Source organism: Salvelinus alpinus, chromosome 3, assembly GCF_045679555.1.
Source record: "Salvelinus alpinus chromosome 3, SLU_Salpinus.1, whole genome shotgun sequence".
In the NCBI taxonomy this organism is placed as follows: Eukaryota; Metazoa; Chordata; class Actinopteri; order Salmoniformes; family Salmonidae; genus Salvelinus; species Salvelinus alpinus.
This window is the reverse complement of record NC_092088.1, coordinates 88559020-88581972: the sequence shown is the minus strand read 5'-3', so window position 1 is coordinate 88581972 and position 22953 is coordinate 88559020. Positions and strand designations below refer to the sequence as shown.

Here is a 22953-nt window from a genome sequence, read left to right as displayed (position 1 = left end):
GGAACACCTATATGAGAATGTTATTCATTGACTACAGATCAGCGTTCAACACCATAGTGCCCACGTAGCTCATCACTAAGCTAAGGAACCTGGTACTAAACATCTCCCTCTGCAACTGGATCCTGGACTTCCTGACGGGCCTCCCCCAGGTGGTGAGGGTAGGCAACAACACATCTGCCACGCTGATCCTCAGCACTGGTACCCCTCAGGGGTGCGTGCTTAGTCCCCTCCTGTATTCTCTGTTCATCCACGACTATTTACATTGACACGCCCCCCCCCCCCCCCCCCCCCCTTTAGTTTTTACACTGCTGCTACTCACTCTTTATTATCTATGCAGGTACCCTGTATATAGCATCGTTATTTGTATTGTGTTACTTTATTTTAATTTAATTTGCAAATATTTTCTTAACTCTTCTTGAACTGTATTGTTGGTTAACTTCTCTGGGATAGGTGGGACAGTAGCGTCCCACTTGGCTAAAATCCAGAAAAAAATGTAGCGAGCCAAATTCAAATATATTACTATAAAAATCTATCTTTCATGAAATCACACATGAAAGACACCAAATTAAAGCTACACATGTTGTGAATCCAGCCAACATGTCTGATTTCAAAAAGGATTTACTGGGAAAGCACACCAAACAATTATGTTAGCTCAGTACATAGCCACAGAAAAACACAGCCATTTTCCCAGCAAAAGATAGTAGTCACAAAAAGAAGAAATAGAGATAAAATGAATCACTAACCTTTGATGATCTTCATCAGATGACACTCATAGGATATCATGTTACACAATACATTTACGTTTTGTTCGATAATGTGCATATTTATATCCACAAATCTCGGTTTACATTGGCGCCATGTCGGACGAAAACTTAAAAAAGTTATATTACAAGTCGAATAAACTGGTCAAACTTAGTAGAGAATCAACCTTCAGGATGTTGTTATCATATATATCCAATAAGGTTCCAACCGGATTACAGGGAATATAATAGGCGATGAGTTTAACAATGACCAGTCTCAGAATTCTCACTTCCTGTTTGGATTATTTCTCTGGTTTTTGCCTGCCATATGAGTTCTGTTATACTCACAGACATCATTCAAACAGTTTTAGAAACTTCAGAGTGTTTTATATCCAATAGTAATAATACTATGCATATATTAGTATCTGGGACAGAGTAGGAGGCAGTTCACTATGGGCACGCAATTCATCCAAAAGTGAAAATGCTGCCCCTATATCAAAGAAGTTAAAGGCCTGTACTACCATTTCATAGTAAGGTCTACACCTGTTGTATTTGGTGCATGTGTTATACGTTTTTATTTGAGTTGAGACAGGACTGTGTCAAGGCACAGATCTGGGGAAGGGTACCAAAACATTTCTCCAGCATTGAAGGTCCCCAAGAACTCAGAGTCCTCCATGCTTCACTTCCGGAGGAAATCTTGCACCATCCCTACGGTGAAGCATGGTGGTGGCAGCATCATGGTGTGGGGATGTTTTTCAGCGGCAGGGACTGGGAGACTAATCAAGATTGATGCAAAGATGGAAAGAGCAAAGTACAGAGAGATGAAAACCTTCTCCAGAGCTCTCAGGACCTCAGACTGGGGCGAAGGTTCACCTTCCAACAGGAAAATGACCCTAAACACACAGCCAAGACAATGCAGGATTGGCTTCGGGACAAGTCTCTGAATGTCCTTGAGTGGCCCAGCCAGAGCCCGGACTTGAACCCGATGGAACATCTCTGGAGAGACCTGAAAATAGCTGTGCAGCAACACTCCCCATCCAACCTAACAGATCTTGAGAGGATCTACAGAGAAGAATGAGAGAAACGCCCCAAATACAGGTGTGCCAAGCTTGTGGCGTCATACCCAAGAAGACTTGAGGGTGTAATCACTGCCAATGTTGCTTCAACAAGAGTATTCCACACTCCCCCATTCCACCACTCCCCTAATTCCACACTCCCCTACTCCCCCACACTCCCCCACCACCCTATTCCCCCACTACTCCCCTACTTCCACACTACCCGATTACTCCACCACTCCCCCACTCTCCCACCACCCTATTCCCCCACCTCTCCCCCACTCCACCAATCCCATACTCCCACACTCCCCTAATTCCACACTCCCCTACTCCCCCACACTCCCCCACCACCCTATTCCCCCACTACTCCCCTACTTCCACACTACCCGATTACTCCACCACTCCCCCACTCTCCCACCACCCTATTCCCCCACCACTCCCCCACTCCACCAATCCCATACTCCCACACCACCCTATTCCCCCACTCCCCTACTCCCCCACCACCCTATTCCTCCACCACTCCCCTACTCCACCTCTCCCCTACTTCACCACTCCACCACTCCCCTACTCCCCCACCACCCTATTCACCCACCACTCCCCCACTCCCCTACTCCCCCACCACCCTATTCCCCTAATCCCCCACCATTCCCCTACTCCCCCATTCCCCCACTCGCCCACTGCGCTACTCCCCCATTCCTCTACTCCGCATTCCCCTGCTTCCCCATCCGATGTTCCCCCACTCCCCTACTCCCCCACCCCGCTACTCCCCCATCACCCACCGTTTTCCCCCACTCCCCCACCTTGCTACTCCCCCACCATCCTCACTGTTTTATTTATACCACATGGAGAGCTGCCTCTCCTTACCACAGTCCTTTTATTAACACTCAGTGATGTCACTCACCCTGCATGGCCTCAGGCCTGTATCTCCCTCAGATTAGAACAATGGCACTTTCTTCCTGTTATTTTTCCTTCCAGAGGTGCTGATTAGCAAAAATATACCCGCAACAGACCGTGTAGCAAATGGTGAGTTATAGAATTGAGTGATTTGTGTGTGTCATGCTGTGGGGATGGTAACCCATCACAAAGGAACCACTGTGGTTGTGAGAAAGGCTTCTGGAGCTTTCTATCCTCAGTTAAGTGTTTTCATGGAAAAACGGAGACTATTGTGTTGTGGATACATTCCAAATAGCACCCTATTCCCTATAAAGTGCACTATTTTAACCAGGGCCCATATGGCTCTAGTCCAAAGTAGTGCACTATATAAGGAATAGTGTACCATTTGTAGTGCAAGCCAGTATATAAAGCTGGTGAGTACAGTAATACAGTGTTGGTGTGTCTTTTTGACTGCCTGAGATACAATCCCTCTACTCTGTATGTGTCGGTTGCTTTCTCTTGATTTACTCTTCTCTGGCTGGTCCATAGCCTGAATTTAAACCAGATAGACATTACGAGTAAACATGCTTAGATAAGAATGCCCTTTGTTGGCATATTTCTCCCTGTGATTTCAGTGATGTATGGGGCTGTTTAAGTTCATTGTTTGTTAACGTTGGAGCCGAAGGTCAATTCTTTCCTACGATGTTCTGAGTGTCTGACGCCTGGTATGCGGTAGAGGTTTGAAAGAGGCTGGGCTCTGCCAGCCAGCCAGCCAGGTCAGTGTGTCAGTGTGAGGCTACGCCTGTTTACATTATTAATCTCTCCTCTTCAGTAGACCGCTCAGACAGCCTCTTCCAGGGGCTTGTGTCTGTATGTGGTGTGATTGTTTGTGCCTGTTCCACCATCCAACCCGACATCTTACAGGGATCCAGTGACACCATTTATTCAGCGAGGTCTATTAATGTGTAGCTCCAGGCCTGGATGGAAAGCATCCTGACAGTCTGAAGAGGGGCTCCTTCTCAAGGCTTAATGGTGCTTTAGTATCAAATAGGGTTCATCCCACAGTCAGCCAGTCAGCCAGGCAGTCAGCCAGCCAGCCAGCCAGTCAGGCAGCCAGACAGTCATTTACTCACTAACAAATAGAGACTACACACACAATCAAGAGAAAGCACAGACGTAAGCGCGAACACAGGCAATCCATGCATGCAATCTCCTGCCCCTTAGGTTAAGAGGAGATCCCTGGATCTCTTCAAACTGGAAATGATGCCAGGAAACACTAAATGGCCATGTACAGGAACCTACCATCCCCTCCTCTTATCTCCTCTTTGCTCCTCTTCTCTTATCTCCTTCCCTCCTCTCCTGTCCTCACCTCCTCTCCTCTCCTCTTATCTTCTTACCTTTCCTATCCTCTTATCTCCTCCTCTTCTCTCCTCACCTCATCTCCTCTCCTCCACTCATCTTCTGTCTTCTCGTCTCCTGTCCTCTTATCTCCTCCTCTTCTCTCCCCTCCTCTCCTCATATCTCCTCCTCTCGTCTGATCTCTTCATCCTCTCTTCTCCACTTAGCTCCTCCCCTCCTATCCTCTCCTCTTATCTCCTTCTCTCCTCTCCTGTCCTCTTATCTCCTCTCCTCTTATGTCCTCCTCTCCTGTCCTCTCCTATCCTCTTATCTCCACTAATTATTTTGAATTTATAGCCGCAACCTTGCTCTGCGTTTAAATATAATGTCAGACTCCAGGTTCATCGGGGTATATTTCAAAACATCTGGCTTCTGTGTGTGTCTCAACACTGCTTTGAAAATATGTATGCAGTGATCCAGGAGAGTTGAGCTTGCCTGCCTGTCAGCTCAGTCAGTGGCATCCACTGTATGTGTGTGTTACATAAACTCTTTCTACTCATTTCAATCCCATTTCACAGACAGACAAGCTGTGCCATTACAAACAGACTGTAGTAGCTTTCTTTCAGCGCCCTATAGAGGCTTCAAGCTGCTGCATTTGTTCAAATTAGTTCTTACAAAAAAACGGTCAAATATAATATACTTTCCTTTGTTGAATGGACCCTTCATCATCCATGCCGTGATAAATGGTGTTTAGGAAAACAGCCAACTTGAATGTGTCCTCAGAGTTGAACAATGCAGAAGAATTCTTCTAAATTCAGAACAGAGAGAGGGGCACCAATAGAATACTTAATAGACTACTTTGAGCCCAGACTTAATTGTCAGCGAGTTGTCTAGAACAGGGGTTAAATAGGTATAATTCACAACATTCTCCAAACTTTGTGTCCAGTCAACGAACAAGTGGGGCTGAAGATGCCTATCTTATACCGCAAAAGAAAGACAAGTCTTTGTATTTTAGCAGACGTTGCATCTACATCTCTCTTCTCGTGTTCATCTGAGAGAGCGAGAGAGAGAGAATAGAAAAATAATAGTACAATTTGATTGGTAACATACAGTGGGGAGAACAAGTATTTGATACACTGCCGATTTTGCAGGTTTTCCAACTTACAAAGCATGTAGAGGTCTGTAATTTTTATCATAGGTACACTTCAACTGTGAGAGACGGAATCTAAAACAAAAATCCAGAAAATCACATTGTATGATTTTTAAGTAATTAATTTGCATTTTATTGCATGACATAAGTATTTGATACATCAGAAAAGCAGAACTTAATATTTGGTACAGAAACCTTTGTTTGCAATTACAAAGATCATACGTTTCCTGTAGTTATTGACCAGGTTTGCACACACTGCAGCAGGGATTTTGGCCCACTCCTCCATACAGACCTTCTCCAGATCCTTCAGGTTTCGGGGCTGTCGCTGGGCAATACGGACTTTCAGCTCCCTCCAAAGATTTTCTATTGGGACTGGCTAGGCCACTCCAGGACCTTGAGATGCTTCTTACGGAGCCACTCCTTAGTTGCCCTGGCTGTGTGTTTCGGGTCGTTGTCATGCTGGAAGATCCAGCCACGACCCATCTTCAATGCTCTTACTGAGGGAAGGAGGTTTTTGGCCAAGATCTCGCGATACATGGCCCCATCCATCCTCCCCTCAATATGGTGCAGTCGTCCTGTCCCCTTTGCAGAAAAGCATCCCCAAAGAATGATGTTTCCACCTCCATGCTTCACGGTTGGGAGGGTGTTCTTGGGGTTGTACTCAACCTTCTTCTTCCTCCAAACACGGCGAGTGGAGTTTAGACCAAAAAGCTCTATTTTTGTCTCATCAGACCACATGACCTTCTCCCATTCCTCCTCTGGATCATCCAGATGGTCATTGGCAAACTTCAGACGGGCCTGGAAATGCGCTGGCTTGAGCAGGGGGACCTTGCATGCGCTGCAGGATTTCAATCCATGACGGTGTAGTGTGTTACTAATGGTTTTCTTTGAGACTGTGGTCCCAGCTCTCTTCAGGTCATTGACCAGGTCCTGCCGTGTAGTTATGGGCTGATCCCTCACCTTTCTCATGATCATTGATGCCCCACGAGGTGAGATCTTGCATGGAGCCCCAGACCGAGGGTGGTTGACCGTCATCTTCAACTTCTTCCATTTTCTAATAATTGCGCCAACAGTTGTTGCCTTCTCACCAAGCTGCTTGCCTATTGTCCTGTAGCCCATCCCAGCCTTGTGCAGGTCTACAATTTTATCCCTGATGTCCTTACACAGCTCTCTGGTCTTGGCCATTGTGGAGAGATTGGAGTCTGTTTGATTGAGTGTGTGTACAGGTGTCTTTTATACAGGTAACAAGTTCAAACAGGTGCAGTTAATACAGGTAATGAGTGGAGAACAGGAGGGCTTCTTAAAGAAAAACTAACAGGTCTGTGAGAGCCGGAATTCTTACTGGTTGGTAGGTGATCAAATACTTATGTCATGCAATAAAATGCAAATTAATTACTTAAAAATCATACAATGTGATTTTTTGGATTTTTGTTTTAGATTCCGTCTCTCACAGTTGAAGTGTACATATGATAGAAATTACAGACCTCTACATGCTTTGTAAGTAGGAAAACCTGCAAAATCGGCAGTGTATCAAATACTTGTTCTCCCCACTGTATATCAGACTAAAGCATGGATAGATGTTAGTTGTTTAGTGTAAAGACATTTCTTCCATGTGAGACAGAGCAGAGAGAGACAGTGGAACCCTCCTAGAGCTCCTGGAACCTAGGGGGCAGCCGAGTGTTCCAGGGGGAACCTCTAGGCACACGTTCCACTCCAGAGCTCTCCAAAAGCTCCTCTCACTCAAAGCTAAGAGTGGTCAAGAAGTGCTTCCACTCAGTCCTCAATAGGCACCCAGCCCCCTCCACCCTCCACCCCCGCCCCCATGGCCTGGCCACTGCCCTGTTCACCCCGCCGCCAAAGGACAATGCCCTCGTTTTGAAAGGAAAGCAGGGAAAAAGAGGGGCTCGTTGTGACACAATTGCCGGTTTGCTGACAGAACTACCTCATAAATCAAATTGAGCATAATAGGCATTGTTCCCCGCAAGAGCTACTCTTCCCACTGAACTGATATCCCTCCTCCTCTTCTCTTCTATTCTATTCCCTCCCTTTCTGCTTCTTTGCCACTCTTCTCAGAGATGAGTGGGTCAAGTCAGAGGGGGATGTTTTTATTGAGGGGCCTTCTCTTCTACTCTTGTGGTGGATTTGTCAGGTCTTGTCTTCCTACTCTCTCTGTCCAACTCTACCCTCCTTTTACCTTCTCTATCCCTCCATCCCTCCAGCCATCCCAACCTTCAACAATTGATTCACAAGGGATTCCCTAGATCAGCATAATCTATCAGCATGCACATTCTACCTCATTCTGCCTTTCCATTCTACCTCTCCCTATCTCTTCCTATACTCCCTATCCATTCCTATCCCTCCCTATCATTCCCTATCCCTTCATATCCCTCCCTATCTCTTCATAGCAAATCAAATCGAATTTTATTAGACATATGTGCCGAAAACAACAGGTGTAGACCTTACAGTGAAATGCTTACTTACAAGCACCCAACCAACAAAGCAGTTCAAAAAAATACGGACAAGAATAAGAGATAAAAGTATGAAGTAATTAAAGAGCAGCAGTAAAACAACAATAGCGAGACTATTGACTTGCTATTGTTTTGGCGCTCCGGTACCGCTTGCGGTGCGTTAGCAAAGAGAACCATCTATGACTAGGGTGGCTGGAGTCTTTGACAATTTTTAGGGCCTTCCTCTGACACTGCCTGGTATAGAGGTCCTGGATGGCAGGAAGCTTGGCCCAATGACGTACTGGACCATTCGCACTACCCTCTGTAGTGCATTGCGATCGGAGGCCGAGCAGTTGCCATACCAGGCAGTGATGCAACCAATCAGGATGCTATCGATGGTGCAGCTGTAGAACCTTTTGAGGATCTGAGGACCCATGCCAAATCTTTTCAGTATCCTGAGGGGGAATAGGTTTTGTCGTGCCCTCTTCACGACTGTCTTGGTGTGCTTGGACCATGTTAGTTTGTTGGTGATGTGGACACCAAGGAACTTGAAGCTCTCAACCTGCTCAACTGCAGCCCCGTCGATGAGAATGGGGGCGTGCTCGGTTCTTTTTTTCTTGTAGTCCACAATCATCTCCTTTGTCTTGGTCACGTTGAGGGTGAGGTTGTTATCCTGGCACCACACGGTCAGGTCTCTGTCCTCCTCCCTATAGGCTGTCTCGTCGTTGTTGGTGATCAGGCCTACCACTGTTTTTTATTCGGAAAATTGAATGATGCTGTTGGAGTTGTGCCTTGCCGTGCAGTCATGAGTAAACAGGGAGTACAGGAGGGGACTGAGCAAGCACCCCTGAGGGGCCCCTGTGTTGAGCATCAGCGTGGCGCATGTGTTGTTACCTACCCTTACCACCTTGGGGCAGCCCGTCAAGAAGTCCAGGATCCAGTTTCAGAGGGAGGTGTTTAGTCTCAGGGTCCTTAGCTTAAGGATCCTTAGCTTATTATGTTTCAGTGTTGTTTGCCTCGAAGCGAGCATAGAAGTAGTTTATCTCATCTGGTAGGCTCGTGTCACTGAGCAGCTCTCGGCTGTGCTTCCCTTTGTAGTCTGTAATGGTTTGCAAGCCCTGCCACATCCGACGAGCGTCAGAGCCTGTGTAGTACAATTCAATCTTAGTCCTGTATTGACGCTTTGCCTGTTTTATGGTCTGTCAGAGGGCATAGCGGGATTTCTAATAAGCTTCCGGGTTAGAGTCCCGCTCCTTGAAAGCCGCAGCTCTAGCCTTAAGCTCAGTGCTGATGCTGCCTGTAACCAATGGCTTCTGGTTGGGGTATGTGCGTACGGTCACTGTGGAGACGACGTCATCGATGCACTTATTGATGAAGCCAATGACTGATGTGGTGCACTCCTCAATGCCATCAGAGGAATCCCGCAACATATTCCAGTCTGTGCTAGCAAAACAGTCCTGTAGCTTAGCATCTGCTTCATCTGACCACTTTTTTATTGATCTAGTCTCGGGTGCTTCCTGCTTTAATTTTTGATTGTAAGCAGGAATCGGTAGGATCCCTCCCTATCCCTTTCATATCCCTCCCTATCCTTCCCATGTTACTCCCATATCCCTCCCTATCCCTTCCTATCCCTTCATTTCCTTCCCTATCCCTTCCTATCCTTCCCTATCCCTCCCTTATCCCTCCCTATCTCTATCTATCTCTTCCTATCCATTCATATCGCCAGGCCCCATTGTCATTAGAATGAGAGCTGTTGTTCTGAGTTGTTTTGGTTCTCGGCACTTTATGCAGCACGTTAGCACTACATAAGACAAAAAGGTTGCCGGCTGTATCACCATCATACAGAGAATTAGTGACTAATGCTTTGTATTTGAAGGCTGACTTTGGTGTATATTCCTTGAAGACATTCTAGAAGGCTGTATAAACACTTTAAGTGGGATCAACGCTCTTGAGGAAATAGTGGATTGGAGTGTGTGTGCGTGCGCGTGTGCGTATGTGTAAGGGCTCACCTGTGTGTGTATATATATATAATCAGTCTGGCCTGTACTTCTCTCTTCTCAATCTAATAATGGTTCTGCTTACTTAGGGGAGATCGGTCATGCTCTTGCAGAGAGAGATTCAGTGCATCCCCCTATCTCTTTCGATTTCAATATGCAGTTAATGAGCTTTTGGAAGGAGCCTTGGTTCTCTTCCCTCTTCTCTTCTGATATGTCAGCAATCAATCTCATATGATTAAGCAATAAGGCCCGGGGGGGTGTGGTACATGGCCAATATACCATGGCTAAGAGCTGTTCTTAATTAAGCACTACGCAACGCGGAGGGCCTGGATACATCCCTTAGCCGTGGTATATTGGCCATATACCACAAACCCCTGAGGTGCCTTACTGCTATTATAAACGGGTTACCAATGTAATTAGAGCAGTAAAAAAAAATGTTTTGTCATACCCATGGTATATGATCTGATATAACGCGGCTGTCAGCCAATCAGCATTCAAGGCTCGAACCACCCAGTTTATATTCAGAATTAGATCAATGGCTGGCTCTTGAAATACTCTGTTGAAACTACTACACATATCTGCCATTTCACGAGTTACCTCACACCACCCTGGGCTTCGTCTCTTTTATTTCATCACTCTCTCTACCGCCCCTCTCTCTAACGCCCCCTCTCTCAATTCAATTTCAATTCAAGGGCTATATTGGCATGGGAAACATATGTTAACATTGCCAAAGCAAGTGAAGTAGATAATAAACAAAAGTGAAATAAACAATAAAAATTAACAGTAAACATTACACTCACAGAAGTTCCAAAAGAATAAAGACATTGCAAATGTCACATTATATCTACAGACAGTTTTGTAATGATATGCAAATTGTTAGAGTACAAAATAAATAAACATAAATATGGGTTGTATTTACAATACTGTTTGTTCTTCACTGGTTGCCCTTGTCTTGTGGCAACAGGTCACACATATTGCTGCTGTGATGGCACACTGTGGTAGTTCACTCAATAGATATGGGAGTTTATCACCATTTGATTTGTTTTCAAATTCTTTGTGGGTCTGTGTAATCCGAGGGAAATATGTGTCTCTAATATGGTCATACATTTGGCAGGAGGTCTCTCTTTTGCTCTCTCTCTCCAACACCCCCCTCTCTCTCTTGCACTGTCTCTAAGAAAGGGAATTTCCACTATACACCATGTCTAATAGTTCATTGAAGGGACCAGCCAGTAGTTCATGTCCATGAATTAGCCATGAGGTGCAGTAGTTCTAGCAATGAGGTGCAGTAGTTCTAGCAATGAGGTGCAGTAGTTTTAGCAATGAGGTGCAGTAGTTCTAGCAATGAGGTGCAGTAGTTCTAGCAATGACGTGCAGTAGTTTTAGCAGTGAGGTGCAGTAGTTTTAGCAATGAGGTGCAGCAGTTTTAGCAATGAGGTGCAGCAGTTTTAGCAATGAGGTGCAGTAGTTTTAGCAATGAGCTGCAGTAGTTTTAGCCAGAAGTACATGTCCATGAATTAGCCATGAGGTGCAGTAGTCTTAACCAGTAGTTCATGTCCATGAATTAGCCATGAGGTGCAGTAGTCTTAACCAGTAGTACATGTCCATGAATTAGCCATGAGGTGCAGTAGTCTTAACCAGTAGTTCATGTCCATGAATTAGCCATGAGGTGCAGTAGTCTTAGCCAGTAGTTCATGTCCACGAATTAGCCATGAGGTGCAGTTGTCTACATGTCCATGAATTAGCCATGAGGTGCAGTAGTTCTAGCAATGAGGTGCAGTAGTTCTAGCAATGAGGTGCAGTAGTTTCAGCAATGAGGTGCAGTAGTTCTAGCAATGAGGTGCAGTAGTTCTAGCAATGAGGTGCAGCAGTTATAACAATGAGGTGAAGTAGTTTTAGCCAGAAGTACATGTCCATTAATTAGCCATGAGGTGCAGTAGTTTTAGCAATGAGGTACAGTAGTTTTAGCCAGAAGTACATGCCCATTAATTGGCCATGAGGTGCAGTAATTTTAGCAATGAGGTGTAGAAGTTTTAGCCATGAGGTGCAGTAGTTTTAGCCATGAGGTGCATTCGTTTTAGCAATGAGGTGTAGTAGTTTTAGCAATGAGGTGCAGTAGTTTTAGCAATGAGGTGTAGTAGTTTTCGCAATGAGGTGCAGTAGTTTTAGCCATGAGGTGCAGTTGTTTTAGCCTTGAGGGGCAGTAGTTTTAGCCTTGAGGTGCAGTAGTTTTAGCCTTGAGGGGCAGTTGTTTTTGCCTTGAGGGGCAGTTGTTTTAGCCTTGAGGGGCAGTTGTTTTAGCCTTGAGGTGCAGTAGTTTTAGCCATGAGGTGCAGTTGTTTTAGCCGTGCGGTGCAGTAGTTTTAGCCATGAGGTGCAGTAGTTTTAGCAATGAGGTGCAGAAGTTTTAGCCATGAGGTGCAGTAGTCTTAGCCAGCAGTATATGTTCATCAATTAGCCATGAGGTGCAGTAGTCTTAACCAGAAGTACATGTCCATGAATTAGAACCTGCTGTAGCCAGCTAGATAGCCAAGTGTTTTTTTCTCCATGACCAAAACACAATATTCAATTTTTACCTGATATGGGAATGAATATCAAATCAAATGTATTTATAAAGCCCTTACATCAGCTGATAACTCAACGTGCTGTACAGAAACACAGCCTTAAACCCCAAACAGCAAGCAATGCAGTTGTAGAAGCATGGTGGCTAGAAAGGCCAGAACCTATGAAGAAACCTAGAGAGGAACCAGGCTATGAGGGGTGGCCAAGACCTCTTCTGGCTGTGCTGGATGGAGATTATAACAGAACATGGCCAAGATGTTCAAATGTTCATAGATGACCAGCAGGGTCAAATAATAATAATCATAGTGGTAATCGAGGGTGCAACAGGTCAGCACCTCAGGAGTAAATGTCAGTTGGCTTTTCATAGCCGATCATTCAGAGTATTTCTACCGCTCCTGCGGTCTCTAGAGAGATGAAAACAGCAGGTGTGGGACAGGTAGCACATCCGGTGAACAGGTCAGGGTTCCATAGCCACAGGCAGAACAGTTGAAACTGGAGCAGCAGGACGGCCAGGTGGACTGGGGACAGCAAGGAGTCATCAGGCCAGGTAGTCCTGAGGCATGGTCCTAGGGCTCAGGTCCTCCGAGAGAGAGAAAGAAAGAAAGAATTAGAGAGAGAATATTCAAGCCGGCAAGTACATGAATATGTTTTACAATTATACATCTGATTATTTCACATGGACTGAATTTGGGAAGCTGAAAAGACTAGCTGGCTTGCTATGTTTTTAGCCAGGCTAAAGCCAGCTAGCCAGGCTGCCAGCTAGCTACTACTAGCAAGGGAAAGCAATTATTCCTTGCTTTCGCCAATTGAAAAGACATACCAAGAAAACGTTGCCCCCTTGTGAAAGGGAGTGGGACTGGTGGGGATATCATGTTAACAAAAAGTGTCCAATGCTCCAAAAATCCTGTTCCGCACACAAACACACATGTAGATCAACTGAGTGAAGCTTGTAGTCACCTTAATTCTTATGGCTGCATCCCGCTACCGGGTTCGATATGACAACAGCCAGTGAAAGTGCAGGGCGCCAAATTCAAACAACAGAAATCTCATAATTAAAATTCCTCAAACATACATGTGTCTTATATAATTTTAAAGGTAATCTTGTTGTTAATCCCACCAAAGTGTCCGATTTCAAATATGCTTTTCAGCGAAAGCACTACAAACGATTATGTTAGGTCACCACCAAACCACAATAAACACAGCCATTTTCCAGCGAAATATAGCAGTCACAAAAAGCAGAAATAGAGATAAAATGAATCACTAACCTTTGATTATCTTCATCAGATGACACTCATAGGACTTCATGTTACATAATACATGCATGTTTTGTTTGATAAAGTTCATATTTATATAAAAAAATCTGAGTTTACATTGGCGCGTTACATTCACTAGTTCCAAAAACATCAAGTGATTTTGCATAGCCACATCGTTTCAACAGAAATACTCATCATAAATGTAGATGACAATACAAGTTATACACATGGAATTATAGATATACCTCTCCTTAATGCAACCGCTGTGTCAGATTTCAAAAAACATTTACGGAAAAAGCAACCCATGCAATAATCTGAGACGGCGCTCAGAAATATAATAAAATTAGCCGCTATTTTGGAGTCAACAGAAACCAGAAAATACATGATAAATGTTTCCTTACCTTTGGTGAACTTCATCAGAATGCAGTCCTAGGAATCCCAGGTCCACAATAAATGCTTATTTTTTCGATAATGTCCGTTATTTATGTCCAATTAGCTTTGGTTAGCGTGTTTGGAAACAATTCCAAAGTCACAAAGCGCGTCCACTATAACGTGACGAAATGTCCAAAAGTTCCGTAACAGTCAGTAGGAACATGTCAAACGATGTACTGAATCAAACTTTAGAATGTTGTTAACCTCTACCGCTTCTCTCTCCCGGATCCGGGATCCTCCTCATCAAAAAAGCTGACTAGCATAGCCTAGCCTAACGCCACAGGGATATCATATAATATAATTTTCATGAAATCACAAGTCCAATACAGCAAATGAAAGATAAACATCTTGTGAATCCAGCCATCATTTCCGATTTTTTTAATGTTTTACAGCGAAAACACAATATGTATTTCTATTAGCTAACCACAATAGCAAAAGACTCATATTTTCACCATGTTTCTACCGCATAGGTAACTATCACAAAACCGACCAAATATAGATATAATTAGTCACTAACCAAGAAACAACTTCATCAGATGACAGTCTTATAACATGTTATACAATAAATGTATGTTTTGTTCGAAAATGTGCATATTTGAGGTATAAATCATAATTTTACATTGCAGCTACCATCAAAAATATCACCAAAGCAGCCAGAATAATTACAGAGAGCAACTTTATGAAAAATACATGGTGTACAGCAAATGAAAGATAAACATCTTGTGAATCCAGCCAATATTTCCATTTTTTTTAAGTGTTTTACAGCGAAAACACAATATAGCATTATATTAGCTTACCACAATAGCCAAACACACAACCGCATTTATTCACCGCATAGATAGCATTCGCAAAAACCAGCAAAAGATATAAAATTAATCACTAACCTTGACCAACTTCATCAGATGACAGTCTTATAACATCAGGTTATACAATACACTTATGTTTTGTTCGAAAATGTGCATATTTAGAGCTGCAAACTGTGGTTATACATTGTGAATATGTAGCATTGATTCACCAGAATGTCCGGAGCTATTTTGGACACTAATCTGACCAAAGAACTCATCATAACTTTACATAAAAATACTTGTTGTATGGCAAATGAAAGATACACTGGTTCTTAATGCAACCGCCGTGTTAGATTTTAAAAAATAACTTTACCATAACAAACAGCTTGCGTTATTGCGAGACAGCGCCCGCCAAAACGGCAGAGAATAGGAATAACATTTTCCACAGAAATACGAAATAACATCATAAATTGTTCTTACTTTTGTTGAGCTTGTACAAGGAGTCCTCGGTCGAGGATAAATCGTTGTTTGGTTTTAGAATGTCCTTTTCTCCTGTCGAATTCGTGCCACAATGCTAGCCAATGTTGATGACGTTCCCAGTTTCTCTCGACGCAAAGAACCTAAAACTCCAAAGTCCCAATAAACGTTGAATAAACTGATGAAACTCGGTTGAAAGAACCTACTTTATGATGTTTTTCTAATATGTATCAAATACAAACAGAGCCGGAGATATTAGCCGTGTATACCGAACTCTTATCATAAGACAATATGGAGGTGCTTCCCGCGCCTAGGTAGAGAAAGGAAATTCTGGACACGTCATTCCAAGAGCTCTTGTTCGGCCTCAGATCAAGCTAGACACCCCATTCCACCTTCCACTGCCTGTTGACATCTAGTGGAAGGCGTATGAAGTGCATGCATATCGATAAATATTAGGCAATTGAATAGGCAGGCCCTGAAACAGAGCCTCATTTTTCACTTCCTGTCTGGAAGTTTGCTGCAAAATGAGTTCTGTTTTACTCACAGATATAATTCAAACAGTTTTAGAAACTTGAGAGTGTTTTCTATCCAATAGTAATAATAATATGCATATTGTATGATCTAGAATAGAGTGTGAGGCCGTTTAAATTGGGCACGATTTTTTCCAAAGTGAAAACAGCGCCCCCCTATTGACAAGAAGTTTAACAGCTTCTCGGGTGTGTAAACACTCAGAGTGTGATTACACAGTGCAGGGCCTTTTATAATGCTGTGTAACTCTGCCCCTGCACAACAACACAGTCTGATACTCAGGCGACAATAGGCTAACAGGAACCCTTATCTCTGTCAGTGTATGCACCCTGACAGCCTGCCTGCATGGGTTATCTGATTTCAATTCAAAGGGATCCAATGGCATGGGAAACGTGTTTACATTGCCAATGCAAATGAAAAAAACAAAACAATGACAAAAACCAACAGCAACCAGACATGAACAGTAAATAGGGGGAGGGGGGAAAAATAAACAGATAATTATATCTGTTTCTAGGGAGTTTTTCCCAGCCACCGTGCTTCTACACCTGCATTGCTTGCTGTTTGGGGTTTTAGGCTGGGTTTCTGTACAGCACTTCGAGATATTAGCTGATGTACGAAGGGCTATATAAAATAAACTTGATTTGATTATGGGTTGTATTTCCATTGGTGTTTCTGACTCACTTGTTGACCTTTTCTTGTAGCAGAAAAATTTGCTGCTGTTACTGCACACTGCTGCACTTGATCGGGGTTCAAACAAGATAATATCATGCTTCTATTGTGCATTTATGCGTATGTGTCCTGAGGGATTGTATCAAGGCTGTGTGTCCTGCAGGGTTGTAATCAAGGCTGTGTGTCCTGCAGGGTCATATCAAGGCTGTGTGTCCTGCAAGGTTGTATCAAGGCTGTGTGTCCTGCAGGGTTGTATAAAGGCTGTATGTCCTGCAGGGTTGTAATCAAGGCTGTGTGTCCTGCAGGGTTGTAAACAAGGCTGTGTGTCCTGCAGGGTCATATCAAGGCTGTGTGTCCTGCAGGTTTGTATCAAGGCTGTGTGTCCTGCAAGGTCATATCAAGGCTGTGTGTCCTGCAGGGTTGTAATCAAGGCTGTGTCCTGCAGGGTTGTATAAAGGATGTGTGTCCTGAAGGGTTGTAATCAAGGCTGTGTGTCCTGCAGGGTTGTATCAAGGCTGTGTGTCCTGCATGGTCGTATCAAGGCTGTGTGTCCTGCAGGGTCATATCAAGGCTGTGTGTCCTGCAGGGTTGTATCAAGGCTGTGTGTCCTGCAGGGATGTATCAAGGCTGTGTGTCCTGCAGGGTTGTATAAAGGCTGTGTGTCCTGCAGGGTTGTAATCAAGGCTGTGTGTCCTGCAGGGTTGTATCAAGGCTGTGTGTCCTGCAGGGTTGTATCAAGGCTGTGTGTCCTGCAGGGTTGTATCAAGGCTGTGTGTCCTGCAGGGTCGTATCAAGGCTGTGTGTCCTGCAGGGTCGTATCAAGGCTGTGTGTCCTGCAGGGTCATATCAAGGCTATTTGTCCTGCAGGGTTGTATCAAGGCTGTGTGTCCTGCAGGGTTGTATAAAGGCTGTGTGTCCTGCAGGGTTGTATAAAGGCTGTATGTCCTGCAGAGTTGTAATCAAGGCTGTGTGTCCTGCAGGGTTGTATAAAGGCCGTGTGTCCTGCAGGGTTGTATAAAGGCTGTATGTCCTGCAGAGTTGTAATCAAGGCTGTGTGTCCTGCAGGGTCATATCAAGGCTGTGTGTCCTGCAAGGTTGTATCAAGGCTGTGTGTCCTGCAGGGTTGTATAAAGGCTGTATGTCCTGCAGGGTTGTAATCAAGGCTTTGTGCCCTACATGGTTGTAAACAAGGCTGTGTGTCCTGCAGGGTCATATCAAGGCTGTGTGTCCTGCAAGGTTGTATCAAGGCTGTGTGTCCGGCAGGGTTGTATAAAGGCTGTATGTCCTGCAGGGTTGTAATCAAGGCTTTGTGTCCTGCAGGGTTGTAAACAAGGCTGTGTGTCCTGCAGGGTCATATCAAGGCTGTGTGTCCTGCAAGGTTGTATCAAGGCTGTGTGTCCTGCAGGGTTGTATAAAGGCTGTATGTCCTGCAGGGTTGTAATCAAGGCTTTGTGTCCTGCAGGGTTATAAACAAGGCTGTGTGTCCTGCAGGGTCATATCAAGGCTGTGTGTCCTTCAAGGTTTGTATCAAGGCGGTGTGTCCTGCAGGGTCATATCAAGGCTGTGTGTCCTGCAGGGTCATATCAAGGCTACGTGTCCTGCAGGGTTGTAATCAAGGCTGTGTCCTGCAGGGTTGTATAAAGGCTGTGTGTCCTGCAGGGTTGTAATCAAGGCTGTGTGTCCTGCAGGGTTGTATAAAGGCTGTGTGTCCTGCAGGGTTGTATCAAGGCTGTGTGTCCTGCAGGGTTGTATAAAGGCTGTGTGTCCTGCAGGGTTGTAATCAAGGCTTTGTGTCCTGCAGGGTTGTATCAAGGCTGTGTGTCCTGCAGGGTTGTAATCAAGGCTGTGTGTCCTGCAGCGTCATATCAAGGCTGTGTGTCCTGCAGGGTTGTATCAAGGCTGTGTATGTATGTGTGTGTGTGTGTGTTTGTGTATGTGTGTGTGTTTGTGTTAATGAGCATGTATAAGCATGTGTACTAGTTCCTGTAATCTCCGGGTTATAGCAGGATCACCTCACCTCCAGCTAGCGGGTATCAGAAACACATGTGATCACATGTAGAAATCAGAGACATACAGGGTTTTCTGCCAGAGGCTCCAGGGGTTCTCCACCAGTGAGGAAAATGGGATCCGTATCCCGGTGTCCATCATAGCCCCTCTTATCGCCTCACCATAATCCACTCTCTATGATTGGCTACCATTTCTGAAACATGAATCCGCAGTGGAGAGCACATTCACTTTTCATTCAAAATGTGGTGTTCTTATAGGTTTTACTTCATAGGTTTTATGAAGTTCTCTGACTGACTGGCTCATTGGTTGTAGAACACTGGTCTCCATCTGGTTGATGACTATATGCAAGATTATCCTCTCTCTCTCTCTCTCTCTCTCTCTCTCTCTCTCTCTCTCTCTCTCTCTCTCTCTCTCTCTCTCTCTCTCTCTCTCTCTCTCTCTCTCTCTCTCTCTCTCTCTCTCTCTCTATCTCTCTCTCTCTCTCTCACTCTCAATCTCACTCTCACTCTCTCTCACTCTCACTCTGATTGGTTTAAAATGTAATATTTCATAGTTGTAATAGTCATGAGTCATAGATTTTTTCTTCACCCTCTCCTCCTTCTCTTCAGGGAGCTGATGCCCAAGACCCTGGAGGGCCAGATCACCATGGAGAAGACCCCCAGCTACTTTGTGACCAGAGAGGCCCCAGCCCGGATCGCCGTCATGTCCCGGGACACCAAGCTGATCGTGGTTGTGAGGGACCCCATAACCAGGGCCATCTCTGACTACACACAGACGCTGTCCAAGAACCCAGACATTCCCACCTTCGAGAGCCTGACCTTCAAAAACAGGACTACGGGGCTCATCGACACGTCCTGGAGCGCCATCCAGATCGGCATCTATGCCAAGCACCTGGACAACTGGCTAAAGTACTTCCCCATGGGCCAGATTCTGTTCGTGAGTGGGGAGCGTCTGATCAGCGACCCGGCCGGAGAGCTGGGCCGGGTGCAGGACTTCCTGGGACTCAAGAGGATCATCACAGACAAACACTTCTACTTCAACCAGACCAAGGGCTTCCCCTGCCTCAAGAAGGCTGAGGGCAGCAGCAAGCCCCACTGCCTGGGCAAAACCAAAGGGCGGACCCACCCCAACATCCACCCAGAGGTGGTGCAGAGGCTACGGGACTTCTACAGGCCTTTCAACATGAAGTTCTACCAGATGACGGGACATAACTTTGGTTGGGATTGATGGATGTGAATTTGGGAGAACACATTGTTTATTTTCTTCTCTGTAATTCAATGAATGGCAAGTAAGACATGGGAGATGTTGCTATATATATATATATACAAATATATCTATATATATATATATGTATGTATATATATATGTATGTATATATGTATATGAATATATATGTACATGTGTGTGTGTAAAATGTACAGAAATCTATTTTATAATAATTTATTTTTTATTTCTAAGCAATTAATTCACTAAGCTGCCTAACCATATATGTACATGCATAATATCTGGCCCACACTTTGATTTATATTTTTTACATTCACCTTTTATGTTTTTTTCTTTACTCCTCACTTAATGGTCCCTCATGTCAACAGTATATTTTAAGTAAGAATAGAGGGATATTGATTAAGGCCCCGTTTTATGGGTATAGAGTGTTGACTGAACAGTAATACATACTCCATTCATGTGCATTCTGATTTAAACATTCATAATCAATAGCCATCATCAAACCCTTCCTCAATAGCCATCATCAGACCCTTCATCAATAGCCATCATCAAACCCTTCCTCAATAGCCATCATCAAACCCTTCCTCAATAGCCATCATCAAACCCTTCCTCAATAGCCATCATCAAACCCTTCCTCAATAGCCATCATCAAACCCTTCCTCAATAGCCTTCATCAAACCCTTCCTCAATAGCCATCATCAAACCCTTCCTCAATAGTCATCATCAAACCCTTCCTCAATAGTCATCATCAAACCCTTCCTCAATAGCCTTCATCAAACCCTTCCTCAATAGCTATCATCAAACCCTTCCTCAAAAGCCATCATCAAACCCTTCCTCAATAGCCTTCATCAAACCCTTCCTCAATAACCATCATCAGACCCTTCCTCAATAGCCATCATCAGACCCTTCCTCAATAGCCATCATCAGACCCTTCCTCAATAGCCATCATCAGACCCGTCCTCAATAGCCATCATCAGACTCTTCCTCAATAGCCATCATCAGACCCTTCCTCAATAGCTATCATCAGATGCTTCCTCAAAAGCCATCATCAGACCCTTCCTCAAAAGCCATCATCAGACCCTTCCTCAAAAGCCATCATCAGACCCTTCATCAAAAGCCATCATCAGACCCTCCCCCCACATTACTCCTTATCTACTCTTATCGGTTTCTGTTCCATCCATTCAAACACTGTGTTTCATTGAAATTAGGTCATTTCAGTTATTACCGGTTACCCCCATCCACAACCCATTATCCTACCATCCCAATGGCTTAACCAGCGGATCTCCTGCCCTGTCATTGGCCTAACCAGCTAATCTCATGTCCCTTTCACTTAATAACAGGTGGATCAATAGGCCTAACTGCTGCTCATTGTGTCAGCCATGCTTAAAGTGTGGCCTTCCTCTTCTAGTGCTCCTATAGGCTGTTCTAATGAATGGCCCATCCACGAAAGATCTAAATCCTATTTCTGACCGCATCACATTGATATGGCTCCATGTTGACATGATGCTAATGGAATAACGTTAATGAGGCCAATTGATTCAGGTCTCCTCTCCGCTATAGTCTTGCCTCCATTATAAGACACTGTTGGCTCAGAGCCAGGGTTCAAAGGTCATAAACAATCAAATTTGTTCTGAGGGACATTTGATTTGTTGAAGAGACTGAGAGGGGAGGACACACTGGATCAGGGGAGGACTGTAGTATAGTCCTTGAATGCATCCCAAATGGCACACTACCCTATATAGTGCACTAATTTAGACCAGAGCCTTGTGACCCCTGGTCAAAAGTAGTGAAATATAAAGGGAATAGGGTGCCATTTGGGACACCCATTGTCTTCATGGTGCAGTGAGAATGCTTGGCATGAGTTGAGGTAGGATGTCTGATACAGATGATATGAAAACTTTCTTCATATGAGAAACAGTCTATTTATGCTGGCCCACACTCTCGCAGGTAGGGGCTACTTCAAAGCCATCCTATCCTCTTTGGATTGTAAGAGTGCTGAATATGCACCCTAGTCCCTACAGTGTGACCAGGGCCCATAGGGAATAGGAGACCATTTGCGTGGTAAGCCTAAAACGTCTGAGTGTGGAGGGACCAAGAGTGAATATGCACATCCTTTCCCCTACATACTACACATCAAATTCCCTCCAATCAAATGCAAAGTTGAAAGTGTCTGTCACTGACTATTGGCCATTGAGAAGTATATAAAAAAAGAAGTGACATTATGGTACTTTTTTCAAGTTTTAAGAAAATGTTGCGCCTCTAAACCACCCAGTCTAATTCAAATACCCAACCTCCATCTCAATTCAACAGTGTGGAACCAGTTATGAAGGTTGATTTTTATCTCAAACCAGTGGATGGTATTAGTGGAGATGAGGGCTTGTCCCAGCATTTTACTGGTCCCTTATTCACATAGTGGCTTTTACCACCAAGGAATTTACACCTGTTTTCAATGATCATGCCTATATGGACAACGCCTCAACCTGCCCTTCTCTCCTTATAGTGCAATGTTTGTTGAAAGCATTTAAAATGGCCTTTGTATAGAGCAGGAAATTCTGAATCTGAGTAATGTCAATCTTTCTCCCTGTAACGGTTGGAGTAAAGGAGACTGGGGCAGTTGCCCTCTGTTACATTTACAGTCCCTCTAATGCATTGGAATTATGGTGTTATTCATGTTACTAAGAGAGTAGAGTTGCATCCCAAATGGCACTCTATTCCTTATTTAGTGCACTACTTTTGACCAAGGCCTACAGGGCTCTGGTCAAAAGTAGTGCACTTTATAGGAAATAGGATCGGTCCGAAATGAAACGCTATCTCAAAAGCTTGCACTCATGGTCACGACCCATGCTGCCTCATCCGTTCTGGTTGAGTTTTATTCAACCCTTTTACAGATCTACAAAATATAATGCTAGTGTTGTTTGTCTTTCCCACCCCGTCTGCATATAAAATGGTTAATATTTAGAGGTTTAGCAGATTCTGTATGTTTAAAAATGAAAAAGAACATGTACATCAAGTATTTTGTGGTATCATGTACATCAAAGGAATTTTACACAGTGAAAGAGCAAAATGGAAGAAATGTTTTAAATATTGAAATGATAAACATTCATACTATTTCTTTGTATGAAGAAATAAAGTATATATTTTACCAAAACTTTGTCTAACTTTATAAGATCGTCTTTTGAATGTAAATGTGAAAATATGAAAAGAATATGAAATTGTCAATGTCAGAATATGAAATGTAGAATATGGAATCTTTGCACATCAAAAGAACATAATAAAGTAATGATCTGTCGTTCTCTCCACATGAAATGCACAAAGTGCTAGTTTAGCTGTCTAGCAATTCCAATAAGTAAGCTAGTAAATCGTTGTTTACACATCTAGTTACTCTCAGACAGTAAATAGTTGTTCTTTTTGCACTCAGA

General features: G+C 44.0%; 1 protein-coding gene across 1 annotated transcript in view; it reads left to right on the top strand.

Moving 5' to 3' along the window:
- Positions 1-22682, top strand: part of LOC139571492 (heparan sulfate glucosamine 3-O-sulfotransferase 3B1-like) — a 44578-nt gene extending 21896 nt beyond the window's left edge. The window contains exon 2 of the mRNA XM_071394418.1: positions 18919-22682. Coding sequence (XP_071250519.1) covers positions 18919-19537 — 619 coding nt within the window. The 3' untranslated portion in view covers positions 19538-22682. The remainder of the gene's footprint in view (positions 1-18918) is intronic.
- Positions 22683-22953: the final 271 nt, after the last annotated feature.